The sequence below is a fragment of the Conger conger genome, chromosome 1 (assembly GCF_963514075.1).
Source record: "Conger conger chromosome 1, fConCon1.1, whole genome shotgun sequence".
NCBI lineage: Eukaryota > Metazoa > Chordata > Actinopteri > Anguilliformes > Congridae > Conger > Conger conger.
The window spans coordinates 60,543,021-60,567,001 of NC_083760.1; the positions used below are offsets into that span (position 1 = coordinate 60,543,021).

Below are 23,981 nucleotides of genomic sequence, written 5' to 3' on the forward strand. Positions count from 1 at the left end.
TTGAGTGGTAAGATACATTAAAGTTACAGTTATTCTCATGGGTGCAATATCCACTTTACAGAATGCAAAATAACAATAATGTACACCAACTTCAGTTATGGTGTCTGGTCCAGTTTGTTTGCGGGGGTCAGGTGACCTTCCTTTGCTCTCTTAAGCCCTTCCCCTGTGTGTTTCCGGTATGGTTGCCATGGAAACCAGGACTAAAAACCATATGGGCTGTTAAACTGTCACTTTTTATGGCATCGTCAGACAAGAAAATGGTTCTAGGCCTACTTTTCAACTGCTATGAAACACCTAAAGAGCCGCAGATGCCATTCTCACCGTGAACAACGCTGTATTGCTTTGCTTTTGCTGCTATTATTTAATAATCTGCTGCTTTGTGCAAGTGATACCGTTAAATAATGTGTTTTCTTGCGGAGACACTGGCAGCATTTTATCATGAAAAGTGCGTTCCTTCACTACCTAAGAACTGGAAATAACAAATCCCAAATGGATTTTCCACCAAAACATTCCCATCTAGTGGGTCTTATTCTATAGCATACCATATGTTAATATATTACTTTAATATATGTTACCTGTTAAAATATCCAAATATCAATTGTTAATAAAAAATAATTGTCCCCTAAGGCCCAGAGAGTATTTGTGCCTTACTTGTTTCACTGAGACTGATGATGGTCCATTCAGTGTTGTGGACACAGTAAGCCAGCTGAGCATCTGGGATAGTTGCGTTGTTGGCAAATATCGCCCAAACTACCCCCCACCACACCACCCCCATCTCTGCCTACTCCGTCCCCACATTCCCCCCATCCCCCCGTCCCCCCATCCCCTAGACACCAAGTTGCAGGTGGTTGCATCATTAATGTTTTTATGAGTCTGCCTCTTAAGAAATCTCAATAGCACTTAATATTTACAAACCAATAATAGTCTTTGTTTCCATTATTATTGTCACAAGTAAAAAATAACTGTAAGCATGTATGGTTAATGACAGAAATAAGGCATTTTATATATGGTTAACTAATGATTATTGTGAGACACCACCAACATATCTCAATACAATAAACATGTCAATATGTCAACCTTTGTTCTGAACAAAGATATAGGATTTATATGATTCTTAAGGAGTAGGGGCCATGCACAAATCTCCCCTGCACCAGATCCTGCCATTTTCTACAGGAAATAACAATATGCTTGTGCAGAACCCGCAAGCACACTGCCCATCATTAGCTCCCAGAAGATTCACGTTTCAAAACCCACGACAGAAAATCAAGTCGCCATTAACTCTACTGTGAAAATACCCTGCCCACTTACACTTTAATTAACAGTGGCATTAGTACTGGCAGAAATCAATTTGGCTGAGGGCTTGTGGACCAAGAGCTTCACAGTGCCAAAATAACTGTCACTGTGCCTGTGACCCACCTCCAAGAGGCCCCCGGCATTTCAAGGGTGCAAGCTTCAATGTTCACTTAATAAGCATGATTGGGGGGGCACCTTTGAGAAAAAAATGTCTTCTTGACCAAAAATGTCCCTGCAAATCCCCTGCTGTATAACTGGACATGATGGCCTGGATTCAAGAAACATTTGCCCTAAATCTGACTTACAAATAAATTCATGTTTAGAGGGTTTTTTTCTTCAAAAACAGCTTGAGCACTCAAGAAAAAAAAAAAAAAAAAACACAGAAACACATTAATTTAATTGAAGCGAAGAAGGATTACTTCTATTAAAATCAATGGTAATTCAGTACAGTAATGCTGGGCCTCAACATGAACAACAAGATCAATAATTGTATTTATCTATACTTATGACTGGTATATTTGAATGCCTTGAAACACTGATTATTTGCTGTACTAAACTTCCATACTGTCGTGCATATAACCACAAGAGATGCAGATGGACTGAGGCTGGGCTTTTATGTATATACGTATATATATTATTGTTCAACACAAAAATACAACTCTGGGCATTGTCATGGGTGTCTATAATACAATAGGTGTCTGTAAATGCAATGCCAAGAACAAATAAAATGTGCCATGTAAAAATTGTGTGTCAAATGGGAAGAAAATGGCATTACAACATTAGAGATTACCCTAAACCTGCTTTTATTAACTATGACTAGTTTGCTGAGATTTTTGTTGATAAGTCACATCTCTCTTTTCCAAAGCTATTCAAGCCACCAAATTTATAAGAGCAAAAGAACTGACTCGGTAAAGCGACCAATGGCCCCAGAAGAAAAAAAAGGACAAAACCCGAACTCAGTCATGGAAGGTGGTTGGTATCGTTGATCTATATACGGACACCTGCTGCCTCACCTGTGCTGTCATCGTACACCACGGTGACAGTCTTCCACTTGAAGAAGTGCACCAGGTCTAGAATAGCCCGGCTGAGGGAGGAGAAGTCAGGGTACAAGCTGACGTAGAAGGAGTCTCTGTTGTCCGAGACCTGGTGCTTCCATTTGGTCTGGATGTGGGGCACTCCGAGTGCATTGCAGATGGACTGGACTGCATTGGCTGACGAGCTGTGGGAGGGACCAAAGATGGCGGCCACTCCCAGAGACAGCTGATCACAGGCTGAAGAGGAGATAGAAGTCTGTCAATGACGAGAGAAGAGAAAACCAAATGTGCTAGCAGGTACTGTTCAGGCCAAAGTGCTTATTTACTTGATTACCCTGCTGAAAAAAACTGCTCAATCTAGGTTTTGATACAGCTGGTAGCTGGTTGACCAGTTCACACCAGGTCCCAGCTTGACATGGTTTGACCAGCTCACGCTATGTTTTGAAACAGCTAGTTGACCAGCTACCAGCTCATACAAGCTATCTAGTTGATCAGCTCATACCCAGCTAGACCAGCTTCATGACCAGCTTGGCCATGCTGGTTGATCAGCTCATACCTCTCCAGATCAGTATATTGATAATTGAGCTTTACCAGTTCAATTTTCAAGCTGGGCCAGATCACATAGCTGGATTTTACACCAGGGTATGATATGGCATTTTTTGTCAGCTAAGTCTGTGATACCAGACAAGTATGTTTAGTTAGTTTTTTAATATAAATTTAGCTCTTCCCATCACAACGGGCTTAATTGTTTCACATTAGTGTGGCCTTGTACCTGCATAATCCCATATGTATACATATGTATGTATACAAGACATACGTATTTATGATGATAAACACATTATAACCCACCATATAATCTAATACAAGTGACTCCTGCAAGGTCATGCATACAACAGAATGCCAGTACGGTTCACAAAAAGATCCTTGCCAAGCCGGTCTAGTTATTGAGAACGAGAAGAAATATATTATATAATAGACTTCATGGGGGCCTTAAAAAAACTTTTTGGATGCAGAAAATATATCAAATTATTGCTATTCATAAAACAGTCTCCAGCTGACTGATGAGAATTGGAGTTAGTGCTGACTCATTACTTAAGGCTAATATACTGTATTGCTCCTGTTTACATTCATTCTACTTGCAGTCCTATTCTCCATCCTTGTTGGTAATTATTCCAAACTGATGTTCAGCAACATATTTGGCGGTTGCTGTGTAAAAAAATATATATTTGCAATGCAAATGTAAGAGAAATTAACCACTCAAACAACTGGCGAGCTTCACCCGCTCCTTCAAATTTTACTTTAAGATGTGACACTGGATTTGATAATTGAACATTTAAACTATGTTTATCCAAATTAGTATGTTACACAGACTGAAGCCCAGCAAGTAGTCATGACGAAGAGCAATGGAAACTTCCTGGTATGTTTGCATCGGGCTTTGGTTGAACTTGAGGGGGGCAACAGATTGAAATCCAACCCACTTTACCTTTTCTTGAAGCTTCAAAGCTGTCGTAGATGTTTATCCTCTGAATGTCATAGGTTAGTGTTGTGTTTGGCAGTAGGGTTCTGTTTCTGTTGATTGTGTTTAAAGCAAATTTAAAGGCCAGTTCCTCTGCTCCTGAAGGACCACTTTCAACAGATTCAAATATTCCTCCTGCAAGACAAAAACAGAAGCGAAATAGGGTAACATGTGTTAATGAATAATTTCTCATTAAGGATAATGCACCACATGTTTAGCAAACAAAAATCCAATTCCAGAGGGACAGGCTATATATAGCACACTTCATAGGAAATTGCTTGGCTTTTCGTTTTCCCCAATGGAAAGAGAGGGTGCGTAAGAGTGCTGGCTGTTCCATAACTGCACTCCAGTGAATTCCTCTGACAGTCAGAAAGACAAATGGATGGGGAGGGGAATTATGTAATCAATGCTTTCTGATTGGCTGGCAAATCAATCAATCAGTCCTGGGGGAAAGTGACGGAGTGTTTGATTTGGTGCCCCTTGTGCTGATTTTCTGGATGTCAGCAATAACCTGGGCCTTGGGATTAAAATCACTCCTACATTTTCACTCCAGGTTTATAGTTTTTCCAGCTTTTTGGGGGGAAACAGCACAGACATTATTTGTCACTGAAAGCTCAAAAATATGTAAAAATGCATAAATTGTGATAAGTAAGCTTAATCGTGTGCATCTTTAGTGAACAACTACAGGAGAGGGGCAAATGGAAGCAAGGGGAATGTTGAAAAAAATCCTAATTAGTATTCTTCCCATGGGGGAAACCTATTTTGCATGTCATAATGAGTTTGAAAGAATTAATAACTGTGAGATAGACTGCATGCACTATTTATAGAAGAGTGGGTGTCTCTAACCCTCTTTCTTCCTCAAGAAGTTACACATTTTGCTACTATTTTGATGGTAAACTACCATAGAGATCAAATTACTAGCATCTGAAGCAAAGGGAGTAGGTGAGTTCAGTTTGGGATAATTTGATTATTTGACTGTTAAGAGCCAAGTTTGGCCGGCTCATGTGGAGCAGCATAATTGGCTCGCTGCTCCAGAGGGAGGGACTTGGTAGGGTTAGTAGATCACCGCACAACAAAAAGCACCTTGGGCGCCTTGGAATCACGGAAGACGAACATGAGACGAGACGGCTTGAGGAAGGAGTGTCGCTCTCCTTCGGGCCGCTTAGGGATGGGGTGTGGGTGGTGTATCTAATACTAGCTCTAATTGATTCAGACAGGGTACAATTGGCTACCAAATTGGGAGAAAAAGGGAAAAAAATCTGAAGAAAAAAAAAAAAGACAGGGGCTGTAGTATGTACAGAATATTGGTATGAGAATCCTTTACCTACAGGAAGTGCAGGACTGATAGATAGAGTCAAGAAAGATCCATCAACACAGTTGATGTTAACCCATGTTATACAGTGCATGACCGAAGTAAAAAAGGTATTGACCCAATCTATAAACAAGTATCACCTCGTAGGTCACAAAGGTCAGAGGTCAACACCTCTGTGAGAAGAGGATGTTCTGAAACCATCAAAACCACAGATATTGATTCCCTATATGTGCAGCTCTACAGATACCATGAAGTCTGTACTGTAAATATCAAATTGCTAGATATGGAAAGAAATTCTAAACAGTCATTCAATACAGATATACGTAGAAATGGATGTAGATTAAAAGTGAAGTTTTTGATTGTTTTGCATAAGCATATCAAATGAAATACCATAAGCAGCACATTCACATTTGACTCTATTGATGTTCCACCTATAAAGAACCATAGAATATAAGTTCATGATCAGCATGAAAAGAAATCTACTTTATTTGCCAATCAGGCTCCGTATGGAAAGTCTGGCATCATGTTTAAATTCAAAAAGAAATTCCACTCTGTCCACTCTGACGATGCACTGTATTTATGTATTTATTTTCATTTAAGAATCCAAACCATTCTTTCACTCCTTTCCTGTAAGTGCATCAGCAATGTTGCCATGGCAATCGCTCACGCCTCCCGTGGCAGATAATCACTTTTTGACATCACACAGTCAATTCTGACGATGGTAAAGACACTTGGGGCCAGGCCTTTCCAACGCTAGTCGATTGGGTGCCTGACATCTGTCTGTTGAGCTGAACATTAAGTGTGTTCCTCCGACCCGTGTATGTGTGAGCCAGGCTTGTGAACAGCAGTGAGCATCATGTCCTTCCAAGCCCTGGTGTGAAATCTAGCTATGACTAGTTTGAAATACCAGCAACCATGTTGTTTATGCTGTTTCAATATAATCAATATACAGCTGGTCTAACTGGTCAACCAGCTGTTTCAAAACCTAGCTTGAGCTGTCTTTGCTCTCCTGGACTGACAGCAGGGGGAGCAGTGATTAGAATGCAAATGTGCACGGTGATGTAGTGGAAAGGGCCCCGTTCGCGTGCAGTTTGCATGTTCTCCCCATTCTTTCCTTCGGGTGCTCCCGTTTTCCTCCACAGTCATGTCTGCAGACAAGGCATGCAGGTAGGCCCATACGTATATGACTGGGTGATCGAATGGTGTCTGTGCCCTGCCATGGATTGGCAACCTGTGTAGGGTGTATTTATTGCTCAATGCATGTTGGGATAGGCTCTAACCCACCCTAACCGGGAATAAACGGGTTAGAGGGATACATAAATAAATAATAGCACACAGTCATTCCCAAAAGATATTTCTGATTTTGCTACTCATAAGAGTAAATGACACCAATATCTTTGTTCTTTTTGGTTTCCTTATATTCTTTGCATTGCACATTCACATTCATACCAGCTATGAATTCAATTCCTACCCTTTCCCCCTCTTCCAGGCAGTGCACAATAGGAGCAATAAGGGTAAAGCAACGGTTTTGTACTGTAACATTACAAGCATTATTCCACTGGGGGTAAAAATAATACAGCAAAACTAGGCCCGTGTTGGTCCCTTTCCTGGTTTAAGGGAAGATGAATAAGCTGGCTGGCTTTTCACATTTATGTTTCAAATACTGTACCATTCCTCCTTTAAAAAAGATGAATAACAGCAAAAAGGCTGCATCCCTCAAGAACAAAATAGGATAACTGCTCTCAGATAATAGTTCCACTATCCGGGTCAATGCACTGCGTAATTGTCACACCGTAAATTGTATGTGAGTTTGTTTCCTCTCCAGACACATCTAGCATGTTTCTGTAGGTATGCACCTTCCATTGCCTATATTGACATGAGGACAAAATGCAGGCAAGTTTGAACTAATTGCTTACAATTACCTGAGTTCCAAAGGGGGGGAAATGAACACAAATCATCTTTACTAATTGCCCATCAAAGGGCTGGTGGGGGTAGTACTATTCCTCAAACATTGGCAAACATGAATATGACGGATTGGATCTGCTATGGAAACAAAGCCATGCTATCTTCCTCTGCTCCATATAGAACTGATGTGCGGTGTGGCCACAGTCATTAAACAAAACACACCTATCTTATCACTAAAAGAAATGAAAAGCAACACCATCCATGTCAAGCTTAAGCCTTCTGTTTCTGAGTCACTAAAAAAGCAGAACCATCACACCACCATAGTCATTTGTATCCTTAGGCAGTTGCTATCTTTCTGAGCAGTAACTATATTAATTTGTACTTCTGTCAGAACCATTTCCTCTAGCCAAGTACAATTAGAACAAAAGCTTTTGGACCAATATAAAACAGGGCGTACGAATCTTGCAGGTTTATGGTGACCAGAATGTTAAACGTCAGAAAAAGCCCCCATAAAATACATTTGCATGATCTTCTGCAAAGGGCAGAAATCTAGACAGAGCCTGTTCCTTTGTGTGTGACTGTATATACCAGCAGGCCTACCAATCAGACAAAATATTCTTTACATCCATCTCTTTCCACAGAAAATAACCCATGGATGCTCGTCCGCTTAAACTGAAAGGTGAACCAAACAACATTTAAACAGACAAGTGTCTCAATCGTCAAGCCTTCCAAGCTGCAGTTGCCTTCTTCCAGCACAAAGTGTAATGTGGCAGCATTTCACTTCATTTCTAAAGCATTCAGAAAGTGCAGTTTTTTTGTCAGTGGGTTGACAAAAGAAAGAAATTATAACATGGACTGCCAAGTTAACTTGACTTTAAGTGCTTTGTCATCGTTTGTAAATTATTGTATTTGTCAAGGCATGACTTACAATACATGTTATGTCATGTTAACCCTTTCCAGTTTGCCTCCCCTAGAGGGAATTTCCACCTATTTTGTACTAGTCCTATAAAAGTGTCAGTATCTCAAAAACGATTTACTGCACACACGGTTGAAAACCTAAATTAAGGAAGAGGCTTGTACCATTCAGAGCATGTCAGAGCATATATCAGTGTACACAAAAGTTACACTAAAATATAAAAACAAAATACAAAACGTTAATGTTTTTATAGTTTAGCACTGAATATCAAAAGTCAAGGACCAACCCAAAACTACTTTATATGTATGCACAATCTGTGTACAAAATATGGTAAAAATATTGACAGGCATTAAAATTCCACATGAGTTTTCCCAAAACTGCACCCAGATGTTCTCGTGTCCCCAAAGCTCTCAAAATGCAAAACATCTGCAAATTGTTTTGTCCAGACACACAAATTATTTTTATATTAAAACAGATTTTTTGATACAAAATGCAAAGAAAATGAACCTGTACATATTGTATTCACTTATAGCTCATGATGGGATTACTCAACCTCACGCTTTCTTACAAATCTGCATCACCTTAAAAAAGAGATTGAAATTAGGTTAACCAGAGCCCTGTTAGCCTCGTTAGCCAGTACAATTATAGATTTACATCTATAGCAAGTCCAAATCCTGTAATTACGAACGTCTGCATATTCATTCTGCTATGTGAACACAGCAATATTCCTAAACTGTCCGTCACCTGAATGTGACATATTGTACCTTGTTGGAAAGGGTAGGAAACCCCATACAAGAAGCGTGCCATATTTTACTTTAGTTTTGCACTGAAATGGCTGAGCAATGCATTTATGCAACAATAACAAGTAGATAAAGACAGGCTCTAAGTTAAAGACATCTGCTTAGGTATAGTCCAGGCAAAAACATTGTTTTCTTGAAAATGGCTGAACAGATTAAGAAATAAACTTCAACGTTAGTCAGAAAACAGTCGTAGCTTCATAACCAGGTGGGATATTTGGTTCCAATTCTTCTAAATTGTATCTTCTTGTTCTTATTTTTTAACATGATTTTTGATGTAGAGAAACGGTATCAAGGATTGTTAAAATATGTATTTTATTGTCTGAGTCTGTGACTAGGTCAGGGTAGTAAACTGTTAGCTTGGTGTGGGGGACCCTGCTGTTTTATTGTACTGCATCACAAATAAGAAACTGATAAGAATCTAAACTTCTGTTCTCGCTATCGGAGAGATCTGGCATCGCCGTTTTGCGATTTTATTACATCACAGTTTTTTGTATAATATAAATCTGAAAGCAATTTGAGACGTCACCAACTCAACCACACAGCGGCAAAGTGGATGGAGAATTGTACATGCTTCCATAATGAAAATTAGGATTTTAATGTTTAAATGAAATGATCCGCACTTCCTCTCACAGTTAAAAGTAACTAACTGGAATTAGATGTGACTAAAAGATTCCAAATATTAAACCAGGACAAACCAAACTATTCCCAAGTTTTTGCTTTTTCAGAAACTACTGTTTGTCTTTTTATTTCTGTTACTATAAAGAACTTGTAATAGAGAATACATTTATTCTTAAATTAATTAGCGCATTCCTTTTGTTTGCTTTGATTTACTTGGCGGTCCAAAGAAATCAATAGATACACAGGGTGTTATCCCAGCAAGACCGTGCTCTGTGCAAACAAACAGGAAAGCCAGCCTTTGATGAATGCATTCAGTAATCCAGACCATTGATAGTATTAATGTTGTTGCTTTGCTGAAATAGCTTTGTTTCTCCATTGCCACACTAAAGAAACTGCTTATTTTGCTTGGAGGTGTATTTAATGTTGAGCACATAAGCAAAAGTCCAAAGTGACAGAAAGTAAGAAAGAAAGTAAGAAAAATGTATTTCTAGTACACTGGCAAAGTGTGTGTACAGTTTGCAAACTATTCATAAATGAATAACAAACAAACTGCAAAGGGTGTTTTTGCTTTTATTATTCCAGTACCAAAGTTGTGTGAAGAAATTATAAGTCACTTGAAAATTATATTACAATTGTTCAAATTATTATATAAAAATCACAATAGTTTGTTTGGCTTGCACTGTTAATTAAAAAAATTTATCTTTCACTGTGTTGAGAAAAGCATTAAAACATATTTTTTGTCATGTGCAAGAAATTAGCTTTGTTTCATATTCACTTTTCCCATTAATCTAATTTTGTGAATATCTTCCCAATATCACTGCTCTCCTTAGGGAAAATAAACCAAATAAACAAATCTGTATACAATGTATTTCCTGTGAGTTTTCAAACTGGCTATTTGGCTTCAGATTCATGCCTCGTACACAAAGTAGCTACTTTTAGCTTGTTTTTTTGGTGTTTCTTTGAGGGATTTTAAAGCACTTTGAATGTTAGTGTACTTTTTGCCCTTAAAGAGCCCAGAGATAAAGACTCCCAGTAGTCTGAATATTCCGCTTTATTATACTTTCTACAGCCATATTTACAAAGATAAACGAGGACATGGTGAATTATCTTCCTGCATTCCAAATGTGACAAGGAAGGAGGTTACTGTGAAGGATTTAGATGCAAAATATCATCCATCAAAATATCTCCCCATAAAAAAAGATCAGAAAATTAATCGAATATCAAGTCAGTTTGATGTTTCCTTCGAATATGAATTATTTATGTGAAAAAAGGTACCTTCACCCACCCCCACTCTCTCTCTTCCCTTCCCTTCAGCTTCCTTCTCTGGGTTTCTGACAGTCTGATGGCTGTCCATGTCAAAATACTGGCGTAGCATTACATTCCTGAGGAACATGTTTCATCTTTATTAGCGCTGAGAGACGTTGTGCCACAGGAGCTGAGCAGCAACAGTGTACTGTATATACCGTAGAAATGGGTGGAGAACTCACAACCCAACTCAAAACCCTCTGCAGCCGGAGGATAGAAGTGCTGATCTTTCCTCCTATGAGCCTGTAGGGGAGATGCGGGTCTGCTCTTAGTAATCTCAAGTAACACATATTTGACTCTGCTGAAACCTACACTAGAAGAAGATATACTTTATTAAACCCCACAGGGTAATTTGTCTGCTACATTTGACCCAACCTAGTTTTTTGGAGCAGTGGGCATACACAGTGCGGTAACATGGGAGCAATGTGGGGTTAAGGGCTTTGCTCAAGGGCCCAACAGCTCAGCGGCTACACCGGGGCTTGAACCACAGACCTTCCAGGTCTGTTATGTACTCTAGCCACTACGGTAAATGCTTCCCCTCTTACAAGTGGCATTCATCAAAGAAAATAAAATGAATCATATTTTTGTACATAATGTCACTATTACATCAAAAACTCAAGGGACGTTTTTTCTGCCCGGTCTGAGGAGGCTATAAGCAATGTAAAGATTTCTTGAGAACATCAAACAACCTTGCACAATTGAAAGGGGGTAGGGTTGAAAGAATTTCATCAAAGAATTTCATAAAAGTTTTACAGTGCAGTCCATAATTTGTGGTACAATTTCTATTGTTTTGGCTCTATGCTCCAAGGAAGCCATAATGAGACTGAGAAAAAAAAGAATAAAACTGACACAGACATAGGCCAAACCTTAGGCTTACCAAAATAAACTGTTTGGAACATCATTAAGAAGAAAGAGAGCACTGGTGAGCTCATTAATTGCAAAGGCCCATCAGAGACCCCACAACAATCCCCTTGAAAAGCGCTTTGCCTACTCACTCATTTGAAGGGCATCCTTACGTCATGAAAAACTATCTCCTTGTAATTCAGCTCTCCATAGAAAGTAAACACAGCCCAATCAGTCTCTCCGGTCCTACTGCTTTTGACATTATTTGTGATTAATTCTAAGAACACAAGCATTCCACTGTTGTGACTGTGATAGCCAATAGCAGAAACTATAGCAGTGCAGGAGCTAAACATCTCATCAGAGGTAGATGTTTCTGGATGGTGTTCCACTATAAGCATTTTATATTTTACAAAGTACTAACTGACATGGTTCCCAGACTTTTGCGCAGGGCCTTTTTCCTTTCATTATTATTTTGAAACTAAAATAAAAAGTAATCTTGCTTTTAAATGAGAAGAAATGTGTCATGCTTAACTTTGTACCATTTAGAAGACAGGTTCGCTTCTATTCACTTAGATATCAATTGTAAAAGGCTTCTTTACCAGGGTGCGGCCAAATTTTTGCACACCACTGTACATTCATTCCAGGGATGCGATTTGCATGCTGCTTAATAACAGCACATTTGAAACAATACCAGAAATTATACGAAAAGTGAAATCGGCACTTTAGCTTTGAAGGAAATTATCATACAGCTAAAATGTCATTTTTAATCCATATCCATTCAGGATCACCATTAACCTTTCATTTTCCTTCTAAGTAATGGATTGGACATAAAGGTATGATTCACTTGATACTGGCCCTGTACAATGATTGGATAATCTGTATACAGTTTAGCACATTATACCTGGTCCTCTATACCTTCTGTAACTTTTGCTGGAATTGTTTTTTTTTTCAGCATGGTCGGAGCACCATTTTCTGGAAACAGCTTTCGGTAGGTGAGAGGAGGGAGAAGTGACGCTCCATGCGGAGAGGACTGCCCGTAAAATGGCATCATTTCCCCATTTCTCCATCTCGCTTTCTTCCCCTCCAACCACTCCCCATTGTTCATTCTCTCTCCTCTCTCTCTTTCTCTTGCATTGTCCACAGAGAGTTAGTTTCTGAAGAGCTCATTCTGATAGAATCTCACCCCATCAAGCAAATCTCAACATCACCCAACAGCGTGGAAAGAAAATATCATGCAATTCTCAGTAAGACATGAGAGTGCTCAGAAGATAGAAATCACACCACTTTGATAGATAGAAAAAAAGAAGTTGAGATTGTATCCCATTGCACTCTTCCATTTTTCATTTTTTTCTAAGGAGAGCTTTTGAAATTCAGACCATCCAGGCATTGTGTCAGGCATTGTGAGACGCTCCCCGGTCCAGAAATGTCAGTATGCCCCTCAGAGTGTCAGGCATTGTGAAACACTCCCAGATTGAAAAATGTCACTGTGTCCCTTTTTTTAGACACTGAGAAAAGGCCAGGTTTGGAGACAAAAATACCAACCCCCCCCCCCATCCACAGACATACACACAGACAACCAGATCGACAACCAGATCAAATAAATATACTATCTGCATTTACAAGTCAAATCGAATGCTCATGATAAACAAACCATTTCTGCCAAAAGTAACATTTTATGGGAGAAATGTGTAAAAACACCCCAAATGGAAGGACGATGAATCACAACAAAAGAGGTAGCTCTTCATTCATTGCACTATACTAATTCTGGGTAGGGCCTCCCTTTGCTCTCCAAACAGCCTCAATTCCTCATGGTAAGATGTTGAAAACATTCCTTTCAGAATGTGTTCCATGTTGACATGATTGCATCATGCAATTTCTGCAGATTTGTCAGCTGCACATTCATGCTGCAAATCTCCCGTTCTACCACATCCCAAAGGTGTTCTATTGGATTCTGATCCGGTGACTGGGAAGACCAGTGAAATATATTAAACTCATTGTCATGTTCACGAAACCAGTTTGAGACAACTTTTGCTTTGTGACATGGTGCATTATCATGATGGAAGTAGCCATTAGAAGATGGATACCTTGTTGCCATGAAGGGATGCACATGCTCAGCAACAATACTCAAATAGTGGCATTCAAGTGATGATTGATTGATATTGAAGGGGCCAAAGTGTGCCAAGAAAACATTCCCCACACAATTACACCACTACCACCAGCCTGTACTGTTGACACAAGACAGCTTGGGTCCATGGTTTCATGCTGCTGGTGCCAAATTCTGACCCTACCATCTGTATGTCTCAGCAGAAATCACAGAGATCACATTTTTTCCTCATTCTAAGGGTTGATGTGAACGTTGACGCTCCTGATTGACATCTGCATGATTGTATGCATTGTCACATGATTGGCTGATTAGATAATAGCATGAATAAGTAGGTTCCTAATAAAGTGTTCAGTCAGTGTATTTTCACATTTTGCCTTCTCTTTTATAGACTATTTCAGTAGACATACTCTCATCAGTCTTCTTATTTTTAGCTTAATAAAGTAGTCGTTTTGAAGAGCAAGTGTTGACCTTTTACTAAAATACTTTTTAAAACTTTTAGCATAGCAGCCATTTACTATTTTGGTCGCTAGTTTTTAATACCTGCTAGAAATAGAAGATGAGGTCTTTGACCCCTCATAAAACTACATTTTATTACTCCAGTTCCTTGAGAAAAGAAGTAAGGCAAATGCCATTATAAAGTAGTAGATGTTGTCATTCTAATCTGAATTTATAACTTGTGCCCAAGATGTATGATGCATGAGCCATAACGATTGCCCACTGTGTGCATCTTTAACTTAAGCTCAGAATGGTTCACTAGCCCTGGCTAAAATGTCTGGAGACTAATCAAAATCCCCTTTGAATGTTACAAGCAAATGAGCTTAATCCTACAGCAAATGTCGCCAATTCCCATAGTATATTGCTATCCTTTAGGTCAATGGTGTAAAGTCAGAACTGTAAGCTGATGTAGACATGGCCTGTAGATATTAAAGGGGATTTCAGACGTATTAGAAACCTCAGCAAAGTCACATCAATGCTGCATGACATTTGTTAACTCTACAGTAAGTGAGTCGTTTTTAACAGTATTTAGCGAAATGATTATTCTTTAATTATTTATTGTGCTTGACAGATGACACTATCCTTATGACAGCCAACACATCTTGTGTTTTTACATAGTCCTCTGTGTATCCCAATATTCGCATTGATATTGAACATTCATATTTCTCCCAAAGCTGCATGAAGGACTGCAGTTTCACACCTGGGATTTGGATCCAGTACCTCCGTACCAGAACCATGGCATTCAAAGTCAGTCTCCATCACCATTAGTGTTGCCTTTTAGCCTTATGGGGGCTCATGGATGTAAGTCTTTTATCTCTCCATATAGCTATTTGTTTAAATAAAGGCTTGAATCCTCCAAGCTTCAACCAAATTGAACCAATGCAATTTCTAAATATGCTTGAATATGGCGAACATGCCGTTTCATTTGTACTGGGCCAGTTGTTTTTAACTTTTTTTTCTGCTTTCAGAAAAGGGCCCTGATATTATCATCGAGCTCAGATTGAAATCTCAGTGGAAGTCTGTAAGAAGATGACATTGTCTTAATTTACACACCTGTGTCCTTTAACCTCTGTATTATAAAGTAATCTGTGCTCAGTTAAAGATCAACTGCAGACCTGACAATAATGCAGATCAGATTCATCACCGTCTCTCTCTCTCTCTCTCTCTCTCTCTCTCCCTCCCTCCCTCTCTTTCTCTCTCTCTCTTTCTCTCTCTCTTCCCCCGGTAAATGGATATTCTTTGTGCAATGAGATTAATTAGAGTGTACATTTCATAGGACGGGAGTCTCCGACTATCCATCTCCTCGTTCTCCGGGCTGGGGTTTAATCAATAAAAGATCCTTAATGCTTGGTGAAAACTCCTTCAGCTTGGATTATTTCACGAGCCGTAGCAGCCCTGAGTGCTGCACACTGCTCCTGGAACTGAGAAACACGCCACAAGGCTTCAATATCCAGTCTCTCTGAGGACCCCTAAACAACCACACGCCCCCTGTCTCTGAGAGACTGAGAGACCATGAGACCGAGAGAGAGAGAGAGAGAGAGAGAGAGAGAGAGAGAGAGAGAGAGAGACTTTTTACGTGCTTAAATGCACATTCCACTTCCAAAGAAATCTACCCACCAAACCTACACGTTAAAAAGATATATATCCCACCCTCCTAACCAACAGAAAGAAAAAGAGAAAGAGAAGATGAAGATGAAGATGAAGAGGACAAGACAAGAGACAAGGGGATGAGTGAGAGAGGGAAGCTAACAATAGGAAGAGAGAGGAACATGAAATATCAAGAAAATGTGAAATATATAAAGGGAAAGTAGAGAGAGGAGAGAGGCCAAAAATAGAGACTGACTGAAGAAGAGGAGACTATAGGCTATAGGCACCATCATCATAGTAAATATGTAGTCATTATTACATATTTACACAGGGGTTTGTTGATTTTATCCTTCATGATGACCAGGTATTGTCTGTTTTTGTCATTTATACATTGTGTCTATGCCTTTGTCAAAGCCATGTTTTTGCCAATAATTGAATGTGAGCACTGATAAGAGCAACGGGTCAACATCACAAGGTCATAAGAACAAAATGGAGATCAATGTCTGTTGTTTATTTATCTGTGTATTTAATAAATGACGTGGTCGTCCGGAAGCAATAAATCCCATGGCAGCCGGGCCTCTCCCAGCCACTTCCCGGTCAAACCGCGGAGTGTGAACGAAAGAAGCAAGCCACCCGATACATTGTTTTTAACAGCGCCCTCCAGATCTCCATAATCACAATGTCCTCCATTATCACTTGTGGATTATTTTCTCCATCCTTGTCTGGTTATTGAGAATTAATTTTCTGCTGAAGTGCAGCCAAGGGTTTGTTGTAATTTGAACATTCTCAAAAGGGGGGTGGGAGTTTGAACCCCAGACCGGGGAATTATTTCTTTGTGCTGCTAGTAAATTAATTTTTTCCGCCACTTTGCAAAATGGTAAATTGCGTTTGAATGAGAGGGACCCAAAAAAAAATGCATCTTAAAGATAATGAAAAAAACAAAGGGTTGCAAATCAAACTGACAGAATCCCTATTTTTGGAGGGATGAAAAAGAAGCATCAAATGTGCAATGAATCACAATGTCAAAGATGGCATAAATATTTTGTAGCTTCATGGGGCTCAGTAATAAAGAGCAGATAGAGCAGAGGGAAGGCGGACCTTTTAATATAAATGCAAACAGCCAAATTGTTTGTTTCCGTTTATTTTTTGAGTGCCATATACGCATTTTTAACAGGTTTCAGCTGTATGTGTGTGTGTGTGTGTGTACTGTATGTGTGCGTGTTTATGTGCGTGTGTGTGTGTGTGTGTGTGTGTGTGTGCATGTGCTCATGCATAAGTGGCACTATACAAAAGGAAAAATGCACTGTTAAAAAGGTTTGCTTCCATTTTATGTCTGGCTGTCAGAGCTTCAGCAGGCTGCGCTCCCATTGGCCGGCGCGCCTGAGTGAGTGGATATGTCCACGCCTGTGCTCTGTGACAAATGAACTGCACACAGCCGCAAGGTCATGACCAGGTGGGCTCCATAGCAACAGCAGAACCTTTATCAAACTGTGGGCAGGCCAAACGGGTTGCACTTTCCTTTTCCTGATTCCAGAAGGTTCTTTTCAGAGTCTCTGAGGCAGAATAAACAGTGACGGATGCGGCGGAACAAACGCGGCCTTCTTGATGTTTGCGGCACCGATGAGAAGCACGCTTTACATATAAAGACAGCATTTTCAGCTGTCTCTTATTTATCCCATTCCTCCAAGAAGGAGCATCATATAATGCATGCACATTAAAAAGGATTTGAAAATGCAATGGAGTAAAATTCATCACATTGCTTCATACATACACTTTATTAGGTATTTATTAGACGTATTGGTCTTCTGCTGCTGTAGCATAATCCACTTAGAGGTTTGGCGCATTGTGTTTTCAGAGATGCTTGTTGTAATGTGTGGATATTTGCTATACTGTCACCTTCCTGTTAGCTTTGACCAGTCTGGCCATTCTCCTCTGACGTCTCTCATTAACAATGCGTTTCTGCCCTCAGAACTGCTGGATGTTTTTTTGTTTTTCGCACCATTCTCTGCAAACTCTAGAGACTGTTGTGTGTGAAAAACACAGGAGTTCAGCAGCACCAACAACCTTTCCAAGGACAAAATCACTTCAATCACATTTCTTCCCCATTCTGACATTTGGTCAGAGCAACAGCTGAATCTCTTGACCACATCAGCATGCTTTCATACATATGGCTGCCGCCACATGATTGGCTGATTAAATACTTTAAAAACAAGCTGGTGTACAGGTCTACCTAATAAGGTGCTCACTGAGTGTTTATACTGTATTTCAATATAATTTGTGTTACCCAAACATAAATACATGAGTATAAGATTAAATTGGATCAAGGACTAGGTAATATTTGCTAAAAGCCCTGACTCCCCTTCTCATTAAACTGTACATCTAATAAGTTGATGTTTACAATATCAAATGTGATATAATGAATGAGTTTTTTGGCTGGGGTAATTTTTCATCTGTTCAGAAGGTTGATCATTTATTACAAAGATAGCTCAGTCTCAAGGCTTGCTTTTGCTCCTGACCTATTTTTTATGTCTGTCAGGCATGACTGCGAAACTAACTCAAACCACAAAAAAATTGGATGATGCCACTTTGGGCTGAAGCCAAGAGGTGTGGCCTAAAGACAACAGGCCCACCATGCTCAGGTACAGGTACAAATGTTTGTCACTGGGGCGGTACCCGTCCCAATTGTATCCATAGGCAACAATATACATTTGTACTTTTTCTGCTTGGAAAATGTATTCATTTGTAGTCAAAGAGAATAAGACTGTGCTTGCAGGGTACATCAGGAAGATTTGATGCTTGAAGAGCAAAAATGTACCTCCATAAATGTTATTTTATTGCTGAGGATGCAAAGACAGGAAAACAGCAGTGGTTTGAGCCTGACTTGAGCCTTAAAGTAAGGTTGAACTTGGAAAATACTAAATATTCTCTGTCTCGCTCTCTCTCTCTCTCCATTTACTCTATATATAAATACATATTTTCTCTTTGCATTTCATGCTCTTTGATATCTGACTCACTCTCTTTGCCATTGGTACATAACAGGGCTGCAGTCAACACTGACTCAGCAGAGTCCAGTTTTAGGCTAACAGTGGTGATTCAGGTTCCAGTCAGGACTGAGATCAAGGAGGATAAACAAAATTTCAGAACAAGACCAGGGGGATTTGATTCCAACATGGGACAGAGGCCCCAACATTATGTTCTTCTAAAGGATAACACCATATTGACCGCATGAAATGACAGCATTTCTGGATGCCTAGATGCTATTTAGAATGCAAAACCTGACCGATGACATTTTGTTTCTGGGTAAACAGATTTCAACTTTCTCTTTTTGCTTCCCATTGGACTATAATGTGAACAGTTGTGGATCTCTGCTTGTATTTAGATGTAAAATGAAATAGCATCCAGTGAAATACTGCAGGTCATACCGTAACCTTCTGTGACCGACCAGGGCGCCCCTGGTATGGAAAGCACTCCTCTTAATGAAACAGTAATAAAAAAACTGGTCTTAACATATGTTTAATCCATTAAAGGTTGGGATATCATAAAATATAGATATTTTGAATATTGATTGCTATCTTTATTCTTGTTATATCAATAAATATGTGGGGCATGGATGTATTAAAATTACAGTTAGCTACAGGGGGACTTTGGTTGTTTGTATCGTGCAGCATCCCATTCCATTCAGCACTGTTCATTTTATTTCATTTAATTCAGATGGAATATGCAATGTGTTTCTTTGACTATGGATATTGGTCCCTAGCTGTCGGATAGTAGTCATATTCAGAAAATACACATTATCCATGCTGGATATTTGGAAAATCCAACTTTTTTTGTGCCTTAAAAGTGTTTGCCTGGCAAAAACATCAACCTTCTATATCTTACAGTAACCAAATTGGGCAGGTTCATTCCCATTCTCACCCGCGACTTACCCAGATTGGCCGGAAGGTTGTGTTATAGGAACAAAGTGATTTTCGAAAAAAAAAAATTCCTTCATGCATTTTTTGGGAAACAGTTAAAATACTTCTCCTACAAAAACCTACCAATTTCCATGAAATTACATGGTCTACAACACCCTCACACCAACATCCATCAAAATCATATACAGAATTTTGTATATTAAAATATGTTTGAATAAGGAGCAATAAAATATAGGCTCATTGGTTGTGGCTTATCACAAAAATTATATGGATAAGTTTGCATGTAAAATTATGTTCTAATTGGTCAATAGGTTATTTTGCGGGGACAGCGAGAAAATGTCCTTCACTTATGTACCATAACTTGAAACGCTACGATAATTCCTCACACCTTTCAGTTTTTCAACAAGATTATTCCTTTTTTTAATTTCCAATACATTTTCACATGGGGCCAGATTTAAATGGAATTCGCAGCGAGGGTATATTTGCCTAAAATGAATGTCTTATTGACAAAGGCTACAGATCATCGCACAATCAGCCAATGGGACTGTCTACTCATCCCATTTTGCGATTGAGGCAGATAAACGCTGCAGTTAAAGCACCTGTTAAGTGCTTTGAATACCTTCACTACATGTGGCGATATCCATGTATCTGGTGCCGTGTAAAAGTTTATCCAGTTCAGGAAAAATGCGTAGATAATCCAGCTGTGGCGGTAGTTGTCATTTGAATTTATCCAAATGCGAGATGTAACATTGCAATGAGATGACTGTTGCTGGAATAGAATTAGAATGAGGTGTGTGAGGTTCCAGGACATCGTTTATTTCTCCCAGAAGCATAATTATTTGTATGGCTGGGTGTTTGTCACAGAAGTTGCAGGTGATCTTATTTTTTTGGCAGTACCTTGAATTTTTCACGATTGTTTTGGAGGACAACAACTCAAAACAAACACACGCTCTTTCTGCAATGGAGAAAAACAGCATTTCAATGCATTTAGCCTACTCATACTTTTCACAAGCGGCAACACTGTTCAGACACTTGTTACTGTCACAACGGATGAGCACATTATTGAAATGAGACATGGGTTCATTTAATAGAAAATATTTACTAAACATTTTGTGACACATTATCAATCATAAATTCATATTTATTATTACTATTTTATGATTTCTTGCTCTGGGTGTTGAAATAGTGTGATTTTTGTAGCAAAGATTATTTCAGTGTATCTTCAGAGCCTACACTTCTGTCTCTGTCTCGCTTGTGCCTCAGTTTACGCCTGCTCTTTAGAGGCTGAGAAATTTCACACACAATTCGACCCTCATTAATTGCGAGAACTTTAGTAAATTCAATGGAATACATAATCAACTACACTTGTAATATCACCACCCTTGATTTGTGTGATCCACCCTTAAATGCATATGCATTAAGGAGAGAACTGACTCACGTAGATGGCACGTAGATGGTTCCAGCCCCATGCAGCAGTTTGATACATATGTTTCGTGAGCAGAATATGTCATATGTTGCGCTTGAAAATCATCGCAAAAGGCTATGTCTGGTGAAATACCTGTAAATATTGTTGATATGTCATCACAATCAGACTTAAACCAGTCTGCAATGTTCACAATCTGAGACAAATTCCAAAACCAAGAAAAAAGTCCCAAGTGAGAACATAAAACCTGTGTTGAGTACTACAGTCCTGTTACTGTTTGTCCTTAGAGGAAACTAGTTGTGATACATACAGCAGATAATGGAAATCTTCTAACCCATTGAAGTTTATAGAGCATCCCAGCATTCAGATTCTTTGTGATGCTAAAGTATACAGTATATGCGTTTATTGGCCATAGTACATCACCACAAAGTTGTCAGCGAGTTGCCTTAAGATGTGTCATTTAGGCTCAAGCTCAGAGGTTGAACCATTTCAATTTTTGGTAATAGAATGAGAGTTGTTATGAATGTCTTTCTGTGGTACAATTCAGCACTCCAGTGTGCTCTCACCATCTCAGCAAAATCCTTCATGTCTGCAGATATAAACCGTCTTATCCATTAAGCCCCGCTAATACATTAAATGACATTTCAAACTAAATCAACTCTAGTGGAGCCCTCGTCCCCCAGGGCTCACCGGGGCACCTAGTATGACAGCCTACTCTTCCCTGTCTCCCACACACACACACACACACACACACACTCTCACACACACACACACTCTCACACACACACACAATCTCACACACACACACACACACTCACACACACACAAACACACACCTACATACACACACACACACACACACTCACACACACACACACACACCTACACACACACACACATACACACAACACACACACACCTACACACACACACACCTACATACACACAACACACACACACCTACATACACACACACACAAACACCCACACACACACACACACACAACACACACACAAACACCCACACACACACACACAACACACACACACACCTACATACACACACACACTGCTCCACATAAATTCAGCTCACCCAGCAAGAGTCCTTGCACAGCCAGGAGACCATTCCAGAAAAAACGGACAGGCAGGGGGTGTTAAAAAAAGATATTTGCTAAAATATTGAGCAAATTGTTAAATTTTCTGCTATTGTGATGAGGGCTTGGAGGGAATTTCCTGACAGAAAAATGACTCCAGTGTCATCAGGAGCATAGTTTTTCTTTTTTTCTGAAAAATGAGCCATCTGCTCTCCATTCACACCCAGCACGATTGAACGGAACCTGCGGCAGTAAAGATATTAAGGAGACGTTTCGACCACAGGAGCCTCAACTAGGCCTACCCCACATATAGCCACCTTTCCAAAAAAAAAACAAAGCCATTAATCTAAAAAACAGAAAAACCCTTTCATTAATCACACTTTAATACTCATATTACATTTCATTATATTTATAAATAATGATTTCGATCAAATTCATTGTTTTCATCAAGTACATTTCTAATTTTATTGATAATTGTTTTTCCACACAAACCGATTCAAGACAACAACAAAAAAAAGTTTGTGACTTGGCTCAAGTGATACTTGAATGCAGATATGAGTGAAAATGCATTGCCCGCCTTGATTTAAACCAATGTGACTGGGTGGCAGGGGTGGGGGTGCAATTGGGCAATAACCCCATGTTTTTAATACCATTAACATCCATTAAATAATTACCTTATTCAACATACATTTTTGGAAACAGCGCTTACACAGGACAAACACTCATCTTTCACATCGTCTAATGCTGGAAACAAATTTATGGTGAGCACATACGCGTATTATGTGCTCACCATAATGTGCGTATCATATAAGCGTGAGGATGTGTTGAAGGTTTGGTTGTAGATACATACACCTGTTACACAATCCTTCAGACAGAAGAAGCAGTTGTTTACACATTCAAGAGGAATCGGCACTTGATGGGTGATCCTTATTCAGTGGGTGTTCCTTATTGGCACACATGTTAATCTTGATAAACAATCCACTACATGATTGGGACAATTAGCACTCTGCTCGAGTCAAGCTCAAGCCATTTAGGACGAGTACATCTGGGTCACTGCTGGTCCATCACGTCTGATTTATATGAAGAGCGAAAGTCATTGATCCTAATACTCATCTGCCAAAATGACAAGTCTGGTTAGATTTACAATGTTTGAATAATGTTCAGAAATTAACCTGGAAAAAATGGCCAATTTCTTGTATAATTAAACTAAAAGGAAAATCACTGAAATATCTGACATGATTAATAAAATACCTAATGATTCATGAATTAAAGTGGCATATTCTTGATAAATATTCATATGTTATTGTTTTTTTAAGCAGACAATTATTTTCACTTTAATACATAATGTAGGACATTTATTCAAATGTTCTAGCGCATCAGAACAAATTGCTTTGCTTTAAGGAGTGCTGCATATATCAACACAGTAGGTCAAGATTGGGTCAGAATTTTTAAAAGACAAGCCGGCATTTTAAAAGCTTATTTTCAAAAATCCTAAGCGCCTAGAACAGTGTTAGCATTGTTGTTAAAAAAGCATTAAAAATGCACAACAAAGTTATTTTCCTTTTAATTTGCCTGCCACTGAGTGTGATGTGTTTCACAGGCAGTCTAAGTGCAGTAATTTGCTGTAAAGCGGTAGAATAACAGTATCTCATTAGGCTTCACACATTCACTGGGAGTGTGATCAACATCTGAACCAATCGCCAGCCCCCAAAGTAGGGCCCCTCCCAGTTCCCTTCCCACTTCTGCCACCATCCCGTCGCTGCTGCGTGGAGATTCCTACACATTACAGGGCCCATACCTGGACCGAGACACACGGTCAGAA

At 39.3% G+C, this 23,981-nt stretch overlaps 1 protein-coding gene across 1 annotated transcript in view; it reads right to left on the reverse strand.

Annotated features, from left to right (window-relative positions):
• Nucleotides 1-23,981, reverse strand: part of grik2 (glutamate receptor, ionotropic, kainate 2) — a 192,453-nt gene that overhangs the window by 119,423 nt on the left and 49,049 nt on the right. Inside the window, exons 3-4 of the mRNA XM_061234317.1 lie at nt 3,811-3,978; nt 2,307-2,564 (exon numbers count right to left, since the gene is read on the reverse strand). Coding sequence (XP_061090301.1) covers nt 2,307-2,564; nt 3,811-3,978 — 426 coding nt within the window. The remainder of the gene's footprint in view (nt 1-2,306; nt 2,565-3,810; nt 3,979-23,981) is intronic.